We start from the raw sequence: 16270 nt of genomic DNA on the forward strand, positions 1-16270 counted from the left end.
ACATTGACGATGTCGTCAACTTGCGTCGGCAAGACCCCATCGACGCAGGCCGTTCCTGACTGCTGGGGACTTCCAGCCGGCAACAGCGAACAAGACATTGTGTCAAAGTAAGATGGGCAATCGCTCAATGCTCGGAGTATACGCTCAACTTCCAATCTTCACCGTACGTCTACCCACCTATGAATAAACGCCGAATAGCTGGATCGCCTCGGGTCTTGTCGCACAGTCGTCGAACACACTCAGTAGCACAGCTCAGCCGAATGTCCGCAGGTTCAATGCGTCTCTCGTCTTGGCTCCATACGCTCCCCCACGGAGACCCCATCGACAGGCTCCACGGTTTCTTGGGACCCGGAAGTTTGGTGGTCTCGCCTCGTTTCTTCTCCTAACCTTACGCCATCTCCCAGCTCACAAGAACGCAATGCACCTTTGCCGTATCCGTACGCATTAGGTCCAGCATTCAGGCATGCCAGGGCGTTTGCTTAGCATGGTCTGCTCACTGGAGCCGCCCTGCTTATCTTTCCGTTGTGACGGCTCGGCTGGTCGGGGCTTTTCGATCGGATACCACACCATAGCATTGAAGGAAAGACACAACCCACTCAGGGAGTATGGTGATATCATTTGGTCTCCAGCGCCGGGCTGTGGCATCATTGTTTTGAGAATTAGAGACAAGGTGAATGCTTCTCACCACAAACCACAGTCATCTCGATGCTCTATCTCGATGCTCTATCTCGATGCTCTACTCCTCGGTCCTACTATATGCACTACGCCTTGTGCACTACGAGCACGCTCGGTCCAAGCTTCGAGCCCTGCAGTGAGGGGGGCATACGGAACGGCCTTTTGGCATGCTCTTTTGCCGCGATGGCAAGACCACCAGGCGAGGAAGCATGGCTTTCCTGGCCATTGACATGTACTCGTGCGTCAGCTATCTCATCAAGCTCGCTGATCGCCAGCTCCATCTTCGTCGGGCCCTGACCGCCAATGTCATTTTGTTGGCTGCCAATATCAGACGTTCGCTATGTTCGATGGTAGCAAGTAGCGCCAGCTTCAAGCTTCCCCTCGCCGAACGTCAACATCGATCGACATTTTGTTGGGGACTCGGCGGCTGGTCCACCCCCTGGTGGCTGGCTGTTCAAACTTCAAGGGTCCAAGTCTCCAACCAAACAAAGTTACTAACAACTGGGGAACGTCTGAAAAGGTAACAGAAGCAAGCGTAGCAGCCATCTCCGCACATTTCAGACAAACTCTGTCAACCTACGACTTGGAAGCTTGGTTAATGTAACCCGGATTTCCCTCCAGTTCCCAGTATGTCAGATCCGCCGGCCACTATGCTGATAGCAGTCGCTTTAACCAAGATCGTTATCACAGGCGGAACGCACCATGGTTACGCCTGAGTCTTTACCCCGCCTCGCCTGGCGTTAACCCTCATCACAAGAATGGAGAGACTGAAAGCCAGCCTTTCTGAATTTTCATTCGTATTATTCATAGAGCCCTCGATCAATGAGACCTTACGCAAGAGGGAACTGCAACTAATTGCTAGCTGCGCAACATCGAACGCACCACTGCACTCTGCTTTTGCTTCCGGCCGCTAGGAAGCGTAGTGATTGCTAGGCAATCCATTTGTGCGAACTGGTCTACCTAGCACACCGTCAGCGAGCCCAATCATTGGCCGTGAAACACCCTTCTTTTCGCTCTTTTCTTACGCATACCTCGCCCCTCCCGCGACCGTTGTGGAGCTGAAGTAGCAGTACGGATAGCGACCAGAGGCAAAGAGCGAGGGCCATGCGGCAAGATTGACCCTTGAAAGTTGAGACTTTAGAACTCCGAGGCGTGAATTTAACGTGGGCTAGGCTGCGTGCAGTCCGCTTGCTTCAATTATGGTTCCCAATGCTCTGCGGGTTGATATCAACCTGGATGTATGATAATAGGAAACTCTTGGTTCAGCGAGTTAGTGCTTTGTGCTGCTGCTGCGCGCGACTAAAATCCACGCGCGACCTTGGCTTCCCCAGTTTTCACCAAAGTCTACGATCATGTAGGCAGCGAGCCTATCTGTGTCTCCGATTGTGCCCTTGGGTACACGCATACACATGGATGAACACTCTGGGGTATAAGCAAAGTCAACTTGGTCAGTGCCATCAACAGCCCTTCTCCATGAGCCCGGGAGAGGCATGTCATGCACGGAAGGTGTAAGATGGTGAGTACCACTGGGCACGGCGCGAGGAGGAGACCAGGCTGAAGCCAAAGGCAGGGTCATTGCAGACAATGCACTGGCTGACAGCCAATAGGGGATGGTGGTTGATTCGGTTGCGACTTCAACAAGACCCGAATCACGCCGAGCTAGGCTGAGGTTAGGTTCAAATGAGATGTCTCATGAAACGTAGGCTATTCTCGTCGTGGCATCTCGCGTGTCACGGTTACGGCCACGGAACCTGCTGGCGACAATGAATTGACGCATCCAAAGTCTGGAAGCAGTACCTAGTGGGCGAATGGGGACGACGCCATTTCGACGCGGTTGACAGCAAATGGTCCCTGACTATCTCTCACTGGATGGGTCGGCCTCCACGGGGAAGAGATGGGAGAGTTGAGCCGGCTTGGCTTGGTCTGGAGATCCCCCACAGGTAGCATATCACAGATTCAGAATCCATGTAGCACTCACCCTTGGCCTCGAGCTTGGTTTCCAGCTATTGCATCCTCTACCAGTCACACTTGAGTGCGATGGAATACCAAAGTCGACAGCTGGAGAATACTTTCCACGGTTCTTCGGCATGAACCGGACAAGCCAGCCCATTCAAAGAGCTGAGCAGGCTCCTCAATTTCCAGTATTTCCCTGCCTAGCTGATCAGTCTCCTTGGACGCGTCCGATGATAGCTCAGTCTCACTTTCAGGGAAGCAGTCATTGCAGTTCCTGTCAGCGCCAAACGGTGGAGCTTCGCCCATGAATTTGCCTCTCCCGCCCCGCCGTTCTCTTTCTCTCAGTGTCTCGCGGAACAGGATAGGCTCACTTCCAACAATATGCCGCGCACTGCAGATACTGATGGCAGGCCTGTATGGAGCAGCAACTGTTTAGCACCTGTTTCCCGCTGGACGAACTACTCATTGCCGTCCTGAACAGCGGGCGGGAACCTCTTCAAACTCGATCGGGAAACACGGCGGCCGTCGAGAGCAGGGACGCTGCTAGCTACGGGCACAATAGTCTGCTAAGACGCTCTGGCAGATCGGTCCAGGCCACGAGTCGCTCAGGCAGAAGAAACCCTGGCTGTCTGTTCTTTCGTTTCTATCTGTCCGTATGTTTCCTGTGCTGCGATGAAATGCGCGGGCTGGAGGCCGACTGCGTTGAACCTATCATCTGCACCTGGGTGTACATGTCTAGACAGCCAGTGCATCATCTGGCACAGGTATGGCGAATCCTATGTGAGTTACACTAACACGCAGGTTGCCAGCACCTCGAAGATTACAGTTCGAGTTCTCCTCGTCCTCGGTCAGCCTACGTACACACCCAACCCGGCATCGTCCGACACTTGTTCCCCGGTCTTCCAGCTTCTCCGGTTTCTTCCTCCACCATCTGAAGCAATTCCACACTCCACACTACAGGCATTGTCCATCGGCCAAACACGAACCTTTTGGAGCAGAGGCCATTCAATGGCGGTTGCTTGTCGCGCGTATCAAACCCACGAGGCTCTCCTCTCCCCCTCTCCGCAAACTTACGGAAGAAGCAATACTGGCTCCAGATTCGTACAGCTTGCTACCCTGCTTGGCCTGGTTTGTCTGGTCGTCGTCCTGCCTTGGCCTGGCTTGCCATGCCATACCATGCCATACTCTGTCTTTTCCGCGCCTCGCCGACTACGGCTTGAGTCGTCCAATCGATGGCGCATGTTTCAAACCGTGCCTCGTTCATGGCCTCGCCCGGGCGTCTGAAAGAATGCAGCGCTGCAGGTCGACGCGACGGAGGACAGAGTTCACAGCATCCCGACTACACACAGCTGTATAGTCCGCTGTGACACAAGAGGCTTCTCTTCTTCGTTGAGAGCTGGCCTGGAGGCATCCTTGCAATGGATACCTTGACTGCCTATGTAGATTTGCGGATAGTCAAACTTATCTTCAAGACCTTGGTACGAAGTCAACCATTCTACAGTGCATGACCAGGACATGGACTAGTCAGCCATCCAGCCAGCCAGTCATTCCGTATCTTCGTTGCAATCCTACTTGTCTCTCAGGCATTCAAAACGACGCCAATATCTTGCGCCGTCACCTCACCAGCCCCGCTCAGCCTGTAGCAGCGCCAGGTAATCGAAGCTGTGCGACCTTGCAGCTGGACGCAAGCCACACGAGCTAAAGTCTTCTTACCTAAGACTGCCACTAAAAAACGCAATGACGGGATGCTTCTACGGATGCTTAGAGGGAGACTCGAAGGCAAGCCTAGCAACGGAGAAGACCATCCGCCACTATTTGCTTATCGACCGGCTGATATGTATAGTTGCTATTTATTAAGAGTCAGGTCACCAACCTCATCCCCGACTGGGAAAGTATGGCAGCGGGGTTTGTGTGGGTGTCAGGGACGAGATAAGGACGACAACAAACAGCTGCAAGATATCAGAACTGGGAAATCCCTGAGTGCCGTTCGGTTTCATTTGTATGCTGTCCCATGCTGCCAGCCATCTCGAACAGTCAACGGCCCATGCCGTATGACTGCCAGCCACCTCTCGCACAGGAGACGTCTCAGCGGCGCCCGTCTGCTGGGACTTCAACCCAGTAAACGACTTTCATCTCTCGCATTGAGATGGGAACGCGAAATTCTTCCACATTGATCATGTAGCACTGATCACGCCGTCAGCAACGAGATAAAATGCAGCAAGTACGTGCTTGAGAAACCTGAGCGCGTTCAGCATTCCCTTCTTGTACGATCCGAGGCGACGGGGTCCGCGCCGAAGCCGCCCGACCAAGGTCCGGGCGTGGCCGGCGTGCGGTGGACACTTGGGTGACTGGGTGAGGATGGACCCAGATTCTACCGCTAAGCCGCACTGGCGACAGAGTTCGCTTCGTCGAAACTTTCTCCAGGGTGTAGGGCACACGGGAGCCAGGACCCTGATCGGCGCAAGTGCAGTACCTATCTAACTCGGTCAAGTTTCTACCATACAATGCCTCAACACGGTTCAGTGGATTTGAAGCACTCAAGAGTCCAAACTTCATCCGAGTCGAAGCATTGATAATGGGAGCACTTTGACAAGGTGCTTACTCGGACCGCGACGGAACAGCTCCGCGTGGCAGACGGAGCTCAGTCAATGGAACAGAGAGGCCGAACGAATGCGAGCATTGGTAGGGCCATGCCAAGTCCTCCAATGAGTCTAGGCCCGGCAAGGGCCAAAAGTACGAATTGGTGTCGACCGTGGCATCGTGCCAAAGCCGGCCTTGACTCCCGCACCGGGCAGCACACCGAGGAATTAGCTTCGGAGTACTCAATGAACAGCGGATCTTTAATTCTGTGAAATGGTGTTTCCATGTTGCCTGGCGAAAAGATCACATAGAAGAATCAGAAAGCTGACAACCCGTTTCCGCTTATTGCGGTTGCCGGACTGAACTCCGCAAAGGGACTTTTGCTGCACAGACAACGAGAAGCTCTCACGTCACTGACTCCTCAATTTGTTGTTACCTTTCGGTGCCCGTCGTCTTATCATAGGGTAGTAGCAAAGACAGTACGTGGGAGCATAGAGCTCTGCAACGCGTTGCTGCAATCAGAAGGACCAAGTGAATCCTGAGACGACATGCAGCTTAGGAACTGACGCCGCTCGTTGGCCAAGGCGTCCTGCACGTCTTCAACAACGGTTGAATGGGTTTCGACCGGTGTGGTTCATGAGTCTGGCCTAGCACACCTAGGTGCGCGCATCCCAAAGATCTAGGTCTTCTATATTGTGACTCGTCACAATGAGGCACTCTCGATGTGGTGCTTCTCAAGTTGACGACTTGCCAGAATGCTACCCACGATGCAGAGAATCCTGGTAAGACGTACAAGGGCTGCCACCCCTGTTCGCAACCCCCATCTCGTCGGGGAGGACAGCCTCTTGCATCCAGAGTCTGCAACGAGACGCCTCTCTGTGTGTGTGGAATGCCCCCCACTCCCATGCTACCTCCGGACGCCCATCTGGATGACTGTTCACCCAATCGAGGTCTAGATCCGTCGACGATGGTGTTTCTGTCGTTGGAAAAACACGAACAAGCCACGCCACTACTCCTGCGCCTCTTCGTTGCAAGTCGTTCACAGGTCAGCACTGTGGCTCGATTTATGGATCTTGGTGGGGGGTGGACTTCCGCTCTCGTCACTTACAGTCTCTGCGACGTCTTTGCCAGAACGCCTTGAACCCCCAAGAGCACGCAGCCTGCGCGGCCGCCATCAACACCAAGCCTGTGAACTGACGTCTGCAAACAATCATATCAGGCAGCTGGAGGTGAAAGACTCGGAGGGCCCTCGGCCTCTAACGCGCGTAAGTGGGGTTGAATATACTTCCTGGAGCCTTGGAGACCTTGTTGCCTCTTCGCGTTTTCAGCACCGTGGTCCGCGAGAACAAGAACGTAGGCGCCGCAGCCCTGCGGCAGCTCCGCCTGCAGACACATGTCACAAACCCCGGTGCCCTTCAAGTGTATCAATCTTGCTATCGTGAAGATCACAAATGTCCCGAAGCCAACAAACCCCCCACGGAGACTCGACGATCCGGCATGCGTATCTTTCCGCCCGAAGACGCGAGATACGGACTGCCTCGCTTAAGCACTCTAGCGAGCCAAGGAGCCTCACCTCAAACGTCTTGGATGCTGGTGTCAGTCGAAGCCGTGATCACTAGCTGACGCATACATCGGCTAGTGGACACATTGCCCATCTCATGCCTATCGCAACTTGTGATTATTCGGCGGCTGAAGTGAGTTCTCCACGGGCTATGCGACAACGCTGGACCTCATGCCCCTTCTCCACCTGGCAAAGTTGATGCAAGTGGACTCCGCCGAATCCCTTCACGTCACTTTGGGTACGGGGAAGATCTGCACTCCCGCCCTTTCCCCGGCTGCAAGCTGACGGCCCCCCGTAATATCCTCATCTGGTAACCCGATATCAGTCACTGAGAGAGAGAGAGAGAGAGAGAGAGAGAGAGAGAGTCTCGTCGCTGTTGGCTGCCTGCCTGGCTGCCTGCGAAAGAGGCTTCCACAGTACACCACTACCTCCTACCTGTTTTGACCAAGGCCGAGCCCCTCTGCCGCACACCCGAGGAGTGTATGCGGCGTGACGGCCTCGACCGTGTTCGGGAGATGGCCGGGACCCCTCCCGCCTAGAAAACCTAGTCTATAGCGTACTGTGTGCGAAATTTCCCAGCACAAGCCTTGGTGATCAACTCGCGGCGTTCATCTGGTCCCAGAGGAGAATCCTGCGCTGCAACGAGGGTGCACGTCACGATACCTCCAAGTTGTCAACAGCCAGCCATCTGTCTGCGAAGTTCGAGGCCGAAGTCAGCTTATCTTTGGGATATCACGCCATAACCAGCCGCATCCGCTCATGCCGGCCGAGAGAGAGAAGATTGTGATGGTCCTTGGGGCATGCTACCTGAACAAAGCGGGCCAGGGACAATTGGCTGGAGCTGATTACATCGAAGCGTAACTTCACTGAGATGTGACGCTCCGTAGGCCGCATTGCGGCTGACACTAAACCAAGTCATTGCAGAGGCGTCTACACTACAGCTCCGGCATCGAGCAAGGAGCGCGTTTTGCAGGGAGCAGTTATCCTCAGCCCGCTGGCCCGAACGAGGTCCGGAACATGGGGACTGGCTACCAGGGGTGCCTTTGGACGGGAGCTACGCAGGCTTCTGGACGGAGGAGAGCCGATTGAATGGCCGGAGGCGGTCCGTAAACTCTCGGACGGCCCGGCGGAAGCCTCTAAACGAGAGCCGCGTCTTTCCGTCGAGTCCCACATTCCCAAAGGGAAGGGGAGCATTCACAGTCTTCAAACGAACAGTGCTTTTACTTGCTGACTGCAGTGCTGCTGCTGAAGCCAAAGCTCAACCGGAACTGCTGGTGCTGCTTCCCCGCGTTCCTCTTTCTCTCAGCTTGCGACCGTCAGGTTGCTCAGCCTGGAACCGGGCGGCTCAAGAAAACCGGGAACTTGCACACAAACACACACCCCCCTCTCTGCCTATCTGTTGTATCTCGGACTGTGCGCCATATTCGCACGCAGGATTCTTGCTCCGGGCATACCCGTCTCATCATTCTTCTCCTCTCCGGCGTGACTGTGGTGGTAACGGACGTTCGGTCGCACGCCCCAACACTGGCCCGAGCGATCCCGATCCAATACGTCCTTGGACTTCTTTTTTCCCTTTTCCCCATTCTTCCCCAGACGTTGGGGAATCTTAACGTGTTTGAGATCTCCTTCTCGCTGGAACCGACAAGATACTTTCTGGGGTCGGCGATATACCACAAAAGTCAACAGGGACAGGGGTTCCTAAGGTTCCCTAACGGATGCCAGTTTGTCGCCGACTTGGGGCGGCGCGACGCGGGGTTGATCCTCGAGCGTGAGCTTACTTTTATCTGCAGACGTACGGATACAAAAAAAAATGTCTGTTACTTCACCAACTCAAAGGTATGTACGGCAAAAAACGGGTTTGCCACGTTTCCGCAAAGGAAAAAGTCTATAGATGACAAGACACAGAACTATGTGCGTTGCAAAACGCGGGGGGAGGGGAAAGCTTCGTCGTATAGTTTGACAAAGGCTTATTACCCAGTTAGAACTTGTATTTCGTAAGACCAGTCGGTAAGAAAAAAAAAAACGAATGAGTTCAGGTTCGAGCCAAGGCCTTAGCTGCGAAAACTCTGTTCATTTGACGTCGAGCTTCTTTCCCTTTTCCGCGGGGTAGAATACTATACACTGCCTGATGGATGGACTACACTACAGAGCATGTTTCCAGGGACGTGGGCAGAAACTATTTTCCTGGTGGTCATTGACCCAGACCGTTCGCGATGCCTGCAAAGGTGAGCAGCTTCGCATTCCAACCAAAAGCTCCGGAACGAAAAGGCTCGGCTGGGATATGATGGATTCGTAGCGGCTCGGTCTAGGTCTAAGAGCTACTTCGATACAAAAGCCGATGGGACATTGCCCTTAACTCCTACATACACGTACGTCTGACCTCGTTCATGATCGAGGAAATGTCTGCGACGTCTTGGAGGCATGTAAGCAGCATGGCATTACAGCATCAGAGAGCGCCCCCTGCCAAGATGCCGTTGCTTCCCCGCGCCACCGGCAATGGATCCAGACTTCCGCGGTGGCCGGCATCCGGGGTAAGGGAAGAAGATGGGATTATCGTCGCCAACAGCTTCTCGATGAGGACCATAGAGGGTGTTGGGTATGTCCTGTATTGGACAGAGTTTCCAGTAAAGAAGACTAGACTGGACTCAACTCAACTCGGCCGGGGAAGGCCTTCCTGAACTACACGCGGCCTACAAGTCTGAACTAGGGCTAGCCAGGTACAACCGGCGGCGCGGATGACCGGACAGGTCGGGGGAAGCTATGGACAACTTTTGTCTTCTTTTTACCTAACTCATTTCCTTTAAACGATGAGGACGAAAACAGTCCAAGAGGGGTGTGTGTGTGTGTGTGTGGTGTATATGATCATCTGTGCTCTTCCTGGGTGTAGGGCATGGGCCATTTTCCCACGATCTTGCAACAGATGATGGGCGAGTGCGTGCGTGCGCTTTGCTTAACAAACCGGGGAACCGGGGAAGGGGTACCGGTGTTGTAGGTCAGGTGTGCTATTTGCAATGCCGGACGGAGGACGTGCTCTCGCGGGGCAGGGCGGCGGGGTGCGGTTGAAGACGGCTTGTTGGGTTGTTGAACCTTTGGATCATCTCTATGCGCGGCTCTGTTCCCCAGAGTGCTTCACAGGCTCACACACTTTCTCTCTGTGTATGTGAGTGTTTGGACTGGAGGAGCTGAAAGGGAAACGTCATGTTTACTTTCCCCCGCCTCCGCTGCCTCCTCCTACTCTCGGGGCGCGGAGAGTTGACCGAGCAGACGTGATGAAGTTGGGATCGTTTTGGGTTATGCGAGGGGTGTGGTCTAGAACTTCAGTAATAGGCTACGGAGCCTTCACCGGAGGACTTCCGATAAGATGGAAGCTAGGCAACTGTCGGTATAGAGACGATGGAGGGGGTACGGATAGATTACAGGTTTGATAGAGCTTGGACGGGGTGGGCTTTTTTTCTCTTCTTGGGTTCATGATCGGGCGACGATGGAGAATCCGGAGGTTGGGCAGTGTGAAAAGCAGAGCAGAGCAAAAGATGTCATTTGCGTTAGGAATAGCGAGCCGACAAGTAACGGGACGTTTCCCGCGAGGACTTTGATCAGTCAGTCAGTGAGTACGGCCGGCCGGCCATGTCGTCTTTGGAATGGGGTGGTACGCTGGTTGTTTCCACACACACACACACACACCCGAGCCTCATTGAGGCTCGCTGGATAACACATTTGCCAGATAGTGTGATAGCAAGCCCGGATGGTGGGATGGATGAGGCGAACGAGGCGAACGAGGCGTGTGCTGAGTCGGCTCGCTCTTCCTTTTCGGCGGCTCTGTCGCGGGTCCTTGATGGACGACGCTTATCTGTGTCTTCCGCATGCGAGGCGGCTCTGGCGGGCGCGTTGTCGAATTCGACGGCTCACATCTCCCTACCGGAAGTACAGGTAGATAGGTTCGCGATGTGGTGGCTAGTTTTCCTTCTGGAACGGGATGGCTGGCTACGGCTGAGGTTGCGACTTGCATGACAGTCTCGACTTCTGTAGGTATCATCCGTACGGGTACAGTAGGTACTACAGAGTACAAACAGTCAGTATTCCCGGCCGAAAGAGAGGAGTTTTCCACTCTGCGACGGGCTTCGTCCGGGCCTAAATATCTCACTAAGCATGCTCAAGTAGTCCAGTAGCCCAGTAGCGCCTAATAGAGGCTCGTAGAGGCTCGTGAAAATGGCGCCTCCGCATCCGGGTTCGTTATTTTGCCCCCCGTTTGCGGAGCATTTCCCACGACCGGAGTTTTTCACGGTGGTACGGCGGCCGAATTTCAAAGGGGGATCGCACGCATTGGAGGGGCGGGCCGCCCCCCGTTTTATTTTCGTGGCCCGTCGAAGCCGTCGACCAGTCAGCGGGCGGTCTTTTTGGCTGCTTTTTCTCTCCGTCGTTTTGTTGTTCCCGAGGGAAAAGGAGGGCCGATACGGAGATCATAACGGAGATTCGCCGCCAACGTGTTGTGTGTATTCTTAGGACTGGTGAAGTTCTAGGCGCTAAGCTAACCCACCCACGAGTACGCCCGTTTGAGGGTGTACGAACTAGAGAATGCGAGACACACACACACACACACACACACACACATACATACCCACACGCTGAGAAACGGAGAGAAAGAGAGGATGCTAGGCTCGAGTTGATCAGATTTCAGTCCTGGTCTAGGAGGAGATCGTCGATCAGGGCGCTGAGGCGTTGATGTTCTGTTCGCTGCGTGGTTTTTGTTCGTTTTCTGTCCTTGTACCTTGCGCCCGCGTGTTGGCTTACACGCTGGGCTTGGTTTGGGATGTGACCAGCTTCAGTTGTGGTTCTTCTATCCCCCGCTTCCATCCACTAATCACGAATAAAGAGACTTCGACTTCACTTGATAGGCGCAGACGGAGGGGGGTTCCTGGCCTTTACGCGATTGAGGCGCTGCCGCCCCAGAGAAACATGGAGGCAGAAGCGGAGTCTTTCTTTTCCCCGTGGGAAAGCAGAATTGAGTCCGAGATAATCAGGAGATTTTTAGTGATCTCAAGGGAACTATCCGGGTTCTAAGATACTGCTTCGAGTTCAGGTTGCCCAATTCGTTGGTTATGAAGTGTGATATGATGTACCCTAAGAACTGATCGACAATACTTGCTGCAAGAGTCAGATCAGCGAAACCAACCAACTGTGTCAATGTGACAGGGCAATTTCTTCGGGGATTTTCACCACGTATCTCTCCACAGAGGTTCTCTCCGTAGAGGAATTACCTACAGTTGTTATTTGTTGACTTGGTCGATCGGTGCCAGGATCCAAGCGGCTCTGCAGAGATAACCTCATAGTTTATGTACATACACGCCCCTTCTTAATCGCAATTGAACTGAGTCGAACTACATATTCACGATACTGACGTTGAATTACGTTTGCCGATGTCAAGATGTGTAATTCAGCCGTTTACGCACATCATCCTGCCCAACACCCAAAGTCCCGAAACTCGCCTTGCATGACGGCAGGACAAATGGTGGGGGAGGGTGTCTCTCCTACGAAAAGCTGGCGCATACGGAGTTCCCTTCTCTAGGTACAGCTCTTTACTTGTGTAACCATGTCTATACGTTGGTCAATTGGGACCGTTCACATGGCTTCGGAATGCCACTCGTCCAAGTTATCTGGGCGGTACATGCGACGAATCGTGAAATGGCTCAGCTGTTGATGCAGGGTATCTGTACCTATGCTGTAATTGGGATCTTTGGAGGGGAGTATGCTGAAGCTCATACTCATACACACCTACATATTTACACTCATATGTGCTTCGCTGGCGCTGCTGACGCCTCGGGGGATACTGCAACGTCGCGGCATGCGTTCTACGGGCGTACATCGTACAGCATGCACGCCATGCCTCGTGCCCATGCCCCGTTTTCCCAGTCTTGTTTACAGGTACTCGCACGCTCGCAAACGCTGTCTCTCGATTCCCTATCTCCCAGATTGCCCCCATGTCATGCATACGATGGGGTACCCACAGTACCTATGCAAACCGATATAGACATTGCAACGAGAAATTCTACGGTTGGATGAGAGTACGAATATTGGAGCCCGTGGAGAGAGAACCGCTCAATGACGAGCGCGATAGGGAGTGGGTTTCCCGGGAGACAAGACTAGATGACGTTTCTCACAACTTAACGGGAATCTTGGTTCGGGGGATAGGTAGCAATATCATTTTGGCTTCTGAGTAATATCTATCGCCCGAACCAGGAATGGCTGCCTCCCTTCCCCTCCCGCCTTCTCCCCGAGAGGCTGACCAGGGCAAGGGGGACGGACGTAGAGGCACCCTAAGCGGCGCCGCGCCCGCGGATCCGCTGCCGCTGCTACGGGATTTAGTGAATAGTGATAGATGCGTGGATGTGGATGCTCAATGTTGGGTGTGGTGTGTACGGAGAACATTGTTCAGTGGTATTGGAAGGACTCGATGAATTGAGAGGTTGAAGGATATTGGATTACTCGTGGTACGCTGAACACACCACGAACAGCCCATTGAGACATATCCCCGGATTGTCGCAAATTTGACAAGAAGGGGGCACACAAGATATGCACACACGCATACAGCTTTGACAGGTCGCAGGAGGTGTTGAAAGGTGGTGGGATGGGACAACCACAGAGCGCCGGGTCTCCTCGCGTTCTAGGCCCTGCCGAGCCCTCCTTGGGCGACACCCCGCTTCACCGGGGCAAAACCCCTCGTCATCATCTACATGTCATAGTGCAGCCGCCGCGGCGCCTGAACGTACACCAGAAGAAGAGAGACGCGTTTCGTGTGAGTGTAGCTGTACCAAGCCATGGCTTGAAGAAGTAGAAGGAGAAGTAGAAGAAGGGGGGCAATACGGGGCCGGGGACGAACGGGATGCACGTCGAACCTTCGGCTGGGCGGGATTGGGGTGGTTGCGAAGATGGGGTCGCACGGCGTCGCGAGATGGAGGCTCGGTCTAGGTGAAGGGGCTGCCCCTTCGATGGCTCGACCACGCCGAACCCTTGGACTGGGCGGGACTGGGCAGGCGGTATCACATGCTGCACGTTGTGGTGGTTTTGGCGTTCGACGACAACGACACCCACCACTACCACCAGGGTTCATAGATGAAGGGGGATGGGACGCGCATATGCACAACTGGGATGGATGCAAGTAGTCATGATTGCATGTATATCGGGGGAAGGGGGGCAGATATAGGAATGTGCGATTGGAGTTGGGTATTGGTTGGTATCGAAGCTATAGTCGCCGAGACACGACGAGTCGAGACGAGGTGGACCTGCCTCCTCCTCTGCCTCCGCCATCTCCTGTTGTTGTTTCTTTTCTCTTCACTTTGCAACCTCTTCAATCTCCGCATTTGATGAAAGGTGTGGCCAGGTTTCCCGTCACGACACCGTCAGGTTGCCGTACGTTATCTCTGCCGGCCAGCCCCCTCTCCTGCACGACAGTCGATCAGGCAAGTCTTTCATCTAGATACACCAGATATACGGAAGGCGCTGAATAGCTCTTTACTGGGAGCTTTGTCAGCCTTACACCGGCTGCAAGTTGGGCGAAGCGAGGCGGGGTTGGCAAAGGTCTGGAGGACGCGATTGGAAATCGGTCACGGCCGCGGAGGATGGTGATGTTTCCCGTATGGCGTGAGTGACAGTGGTGTCGCCGGGTAAAGGTGTCACCGAGAGGTTGTGTCACCAAGCGGACATCGACACGTCCATCTCGGTGATAGTGTCATCGAACTATGCCTGCGAGGGCGGCGATTCTGAAGACCGAGCGGGCGAATCTCAGCTTTCCGTCGCAAAGGCGACCTCGGGAGGGATACGGAAGCTCGCGCAGAACATGCGCTTCTTCGGAGCCACGTCCCGCACGTTGTAGATAGTCATCTCCCCTTGCTTGTCCGCGTCTCCAAGCTTGAATCTGACGCCGATCTCGGCGTAGATGCGTTCGAGGATGTCATTCAGGGGTATCTCGTCGTCGCTCTTGAGGGCAAAGCAGTGGACGTGGACCATGGGCAGCTTCGCGGACGTGTGAGGTTCGAAGAGCTGCTCGTGTCCGCGGTAGATTCCCTTGTAGTGGTTCACAAAGGTGTAAGCCGAAGCTGGTAGGTTCATGACAAAGTGCGAGATTGTAGGAGGGATTGGGATTTGCTTCGGCTGAGGGGGCGGGTTTTGGGGTTTGCTCCTCGATTGCTTGGGCTTGATGACAGCGCCCTCTCCCTTCGACGAGGCGTCGTAGACTTGGTGAACGGCCTCCTGGATAAATTTGCGGCCATCCATGTTGTACGGACGGACATACTGCTGGACCTTATTCTTCTGGACCGCTGCGTTTAGGTACTTGTAGCTTTCGGGGTTCATGTCGTTGGCGAAGACAAAGACGCCCTTTCTTCCCGCCGGCACGGCAAAAGGTCCGATTCCCGCCATGACATCGGCGACAACTTCTCCCGGCTTGAACATGCCGATGAGCCTTGTGTGTTCCGGTTCGAGCTTGCTGTTCCAATACACCTTGGAGTAGTCGAACTGGAAAACGCAGTCGTTTTCCTTGACCTCGACGTTCATATCCTCGGGTCCGCAAAGGACTTCATACGCAAATGTTCTGAACTCCGAGTTGCCGCCGACGTCATCCACCTTGTTGATAACGGTGGTGATCTTGGGGTTTTTGTCGAGGATGACCTCTGCAATGATCTTCTTGTAGGGGAGGTACTGTTCTTTGAGGTTGAGGTGGGCTATGAGTGTAAGTGGCTTGCTTTACTGCATGACTCCGAGCAACATACCAACATGTCCAGCCGTATTGAATCCAACTGGGATTTCCACGTGAAGTTCCTCAGGCAAGATGGATGTCATCACGTCAACTTCGCCAGGGGTTAGCAAGTCCCATTTGCTGTTCGGGACAAATCACACTCACGGTAGCTCCAGTAGTCATAGTCGAGCTGCAGCTCGTAAGGAACCACATCCAGCTCTCCAGTCTTAATACCCTCCTGGAAGACAGGACCCCATGTCGTCGGTGCTGAGTTCCGTGTTAGTCACAGGTTCAAGACATGTAGCAAGCATCGGCGGGGCACATACTATCAGCTTTCACGCCAGGTCGCAGCAAAAGACATTTCAAATTTGAAGACTTGGGATCAGTCCTGCACGAGTCCAAACGGTCGAGTCTGAGGAGCTCATTGCCCTTCTCCAGCTGCTTGCGGTACTTGGAGATGTTGCGGGGGTCCTTGACCGTAGCGGCAGCAAGTTCCAGCTTTTTGGAGAAGAGGGAACGGTCAAGAATTGTAGCCGCGCGGGCAAGAGGCGCACGGAGGCTAATCATATCGGAGTTTGAATTCTTCAGGATGATATTAGCAGGATGTTCAACTATCAAGGCTGGTCGGCCGTGCAGGGGTCTCGACTTACCGCCATGTTGATGAGTCGATGGTTGGGCACAGTCATGGAGGGGCAAGGCTGAGGAAAAAACTCCGTCTAGGGCTGAGGGGCAGGGGTCCCCGGATGTGGCGTATTGACGAGGCTGAGGTTTTG

General features: G+C 54.2%; 4 protein-coding genes across 4 annotated transcripts; 1 reads left to right on the top strand and 3 right to left on the bottom strand.

Annotated features, from left to right (window-relative positions):
- Positions 1-739, top strand: BDP55DRAFT_659174 (uncharacterized protein). Its single transcript, XM_060574535.1, has 2 exons — positions 1-163; positions 405-739. Exons 1-2 carry the CDS (start codon positions 113-115, stop codon positions 570-572), a joined length of 219 nt encoding a protein of 72 aa, XP_060431407.1. The 5' UTR covers positions 1-112; the 3' UTR covers positions 573-739.
- Positions 740-974: 235 nt separating this feature from the next.
- BDP55DRAFT_84414 (uncharacterized protein) lies at positions 975-1327 on the bottom strand. Its single transcript, XM_060581258.1, has one exon. It carries the CDS (start codon positions 1219-1221, stop codon positions 1045-1047), a length of 177 nt encoding a protein of 58 aa, XP_060431408.1. The 5' UTR covers positions 1222-1327; the 3' UTR covers positions 975-1044.
- A 618-nt stretch (positions 1328-1945) lies between these two features.
- Positions 1946-4145, bottom strand: BDP55DRAFT_630361 (uncharacterized protein; the record flags this gene model as incomplete). Its single annotated transcript, XM_060572141.1, has 8 exons — positions 1946-2334; positions 2542-2598; positions 2654-2678; positions 2722-3040; positions 3490-3582; positions 3615-3719; positions 3744-3908; positions 3976-4145. 8 exons carry the CDS (start codon positions 4143-4145, stop codon positions 1946-1948), a joined length of 1323 nt encoding a protein of 440 aa, XP_060431409.1.
- A 10400-nt stretch (positions 4146-14545) lies between these two features.
- On the bottom strand, positions 14546-16064 carry BDP55DRAFT_549296 (Met-10+ like-protein; the record flags this gene model as incomplete). Its single annotated transcript, XM_060568917.1, has 4 exons — positions 14546-15483; positions 15532-15609; positions 15663-15764; positions 15824-16064. The coding sequence occupies 4 exons, from the start codon at positions 16062-16064 to the stop codon at positions 14546-14548; spliced, it is 1359 nt and encodes a 452-aa protein (XP_060431410.1).
- Positions 16065-16270: the final 206 nt, after the last annotated feature.

Source organism: Colletotrichum godetiae, assembly GCF_030913485.1.
Source record: "Colletotrichum godetiae strain CBS 193.32 chromosome Unknown BDP55scaffold_14, whole genome shotgun sequence".
Taxonomy (NCBI): domain Eukaryota; kingdom Fungi; phylum Ascomycota; class Sordariomycetes; order Glomerellales; family Glomerellaceae; genus Colletotrichum; species Colletotrichum godetiae.

Excerpts from the sequence above, each read along its gene's own strand:
- BDP55DRAFT_659174 (XM_060574535.1), top strand. The coding sequence starts at position 113 with ATGGGCAATCGCTCAATGCTCGGAGTATACGCTCAACTTCCAATCTTC. Across the intron at positions 164-404 it reads CTCAACTTCCAATCTTCACC|CTCACAAGAACGCAATGCAC; the intron begins GTACGTCTACCC and ends GCCATCTCCCAG.
- BDP55DRAFT_84414 (XM_060581258.1), bottom strand. The coding sequence starts at position 1,221 with ATGGCTGCTACGCTTGCTTCTGTTACCTTTTCAGACGTTCCCCAGTTG.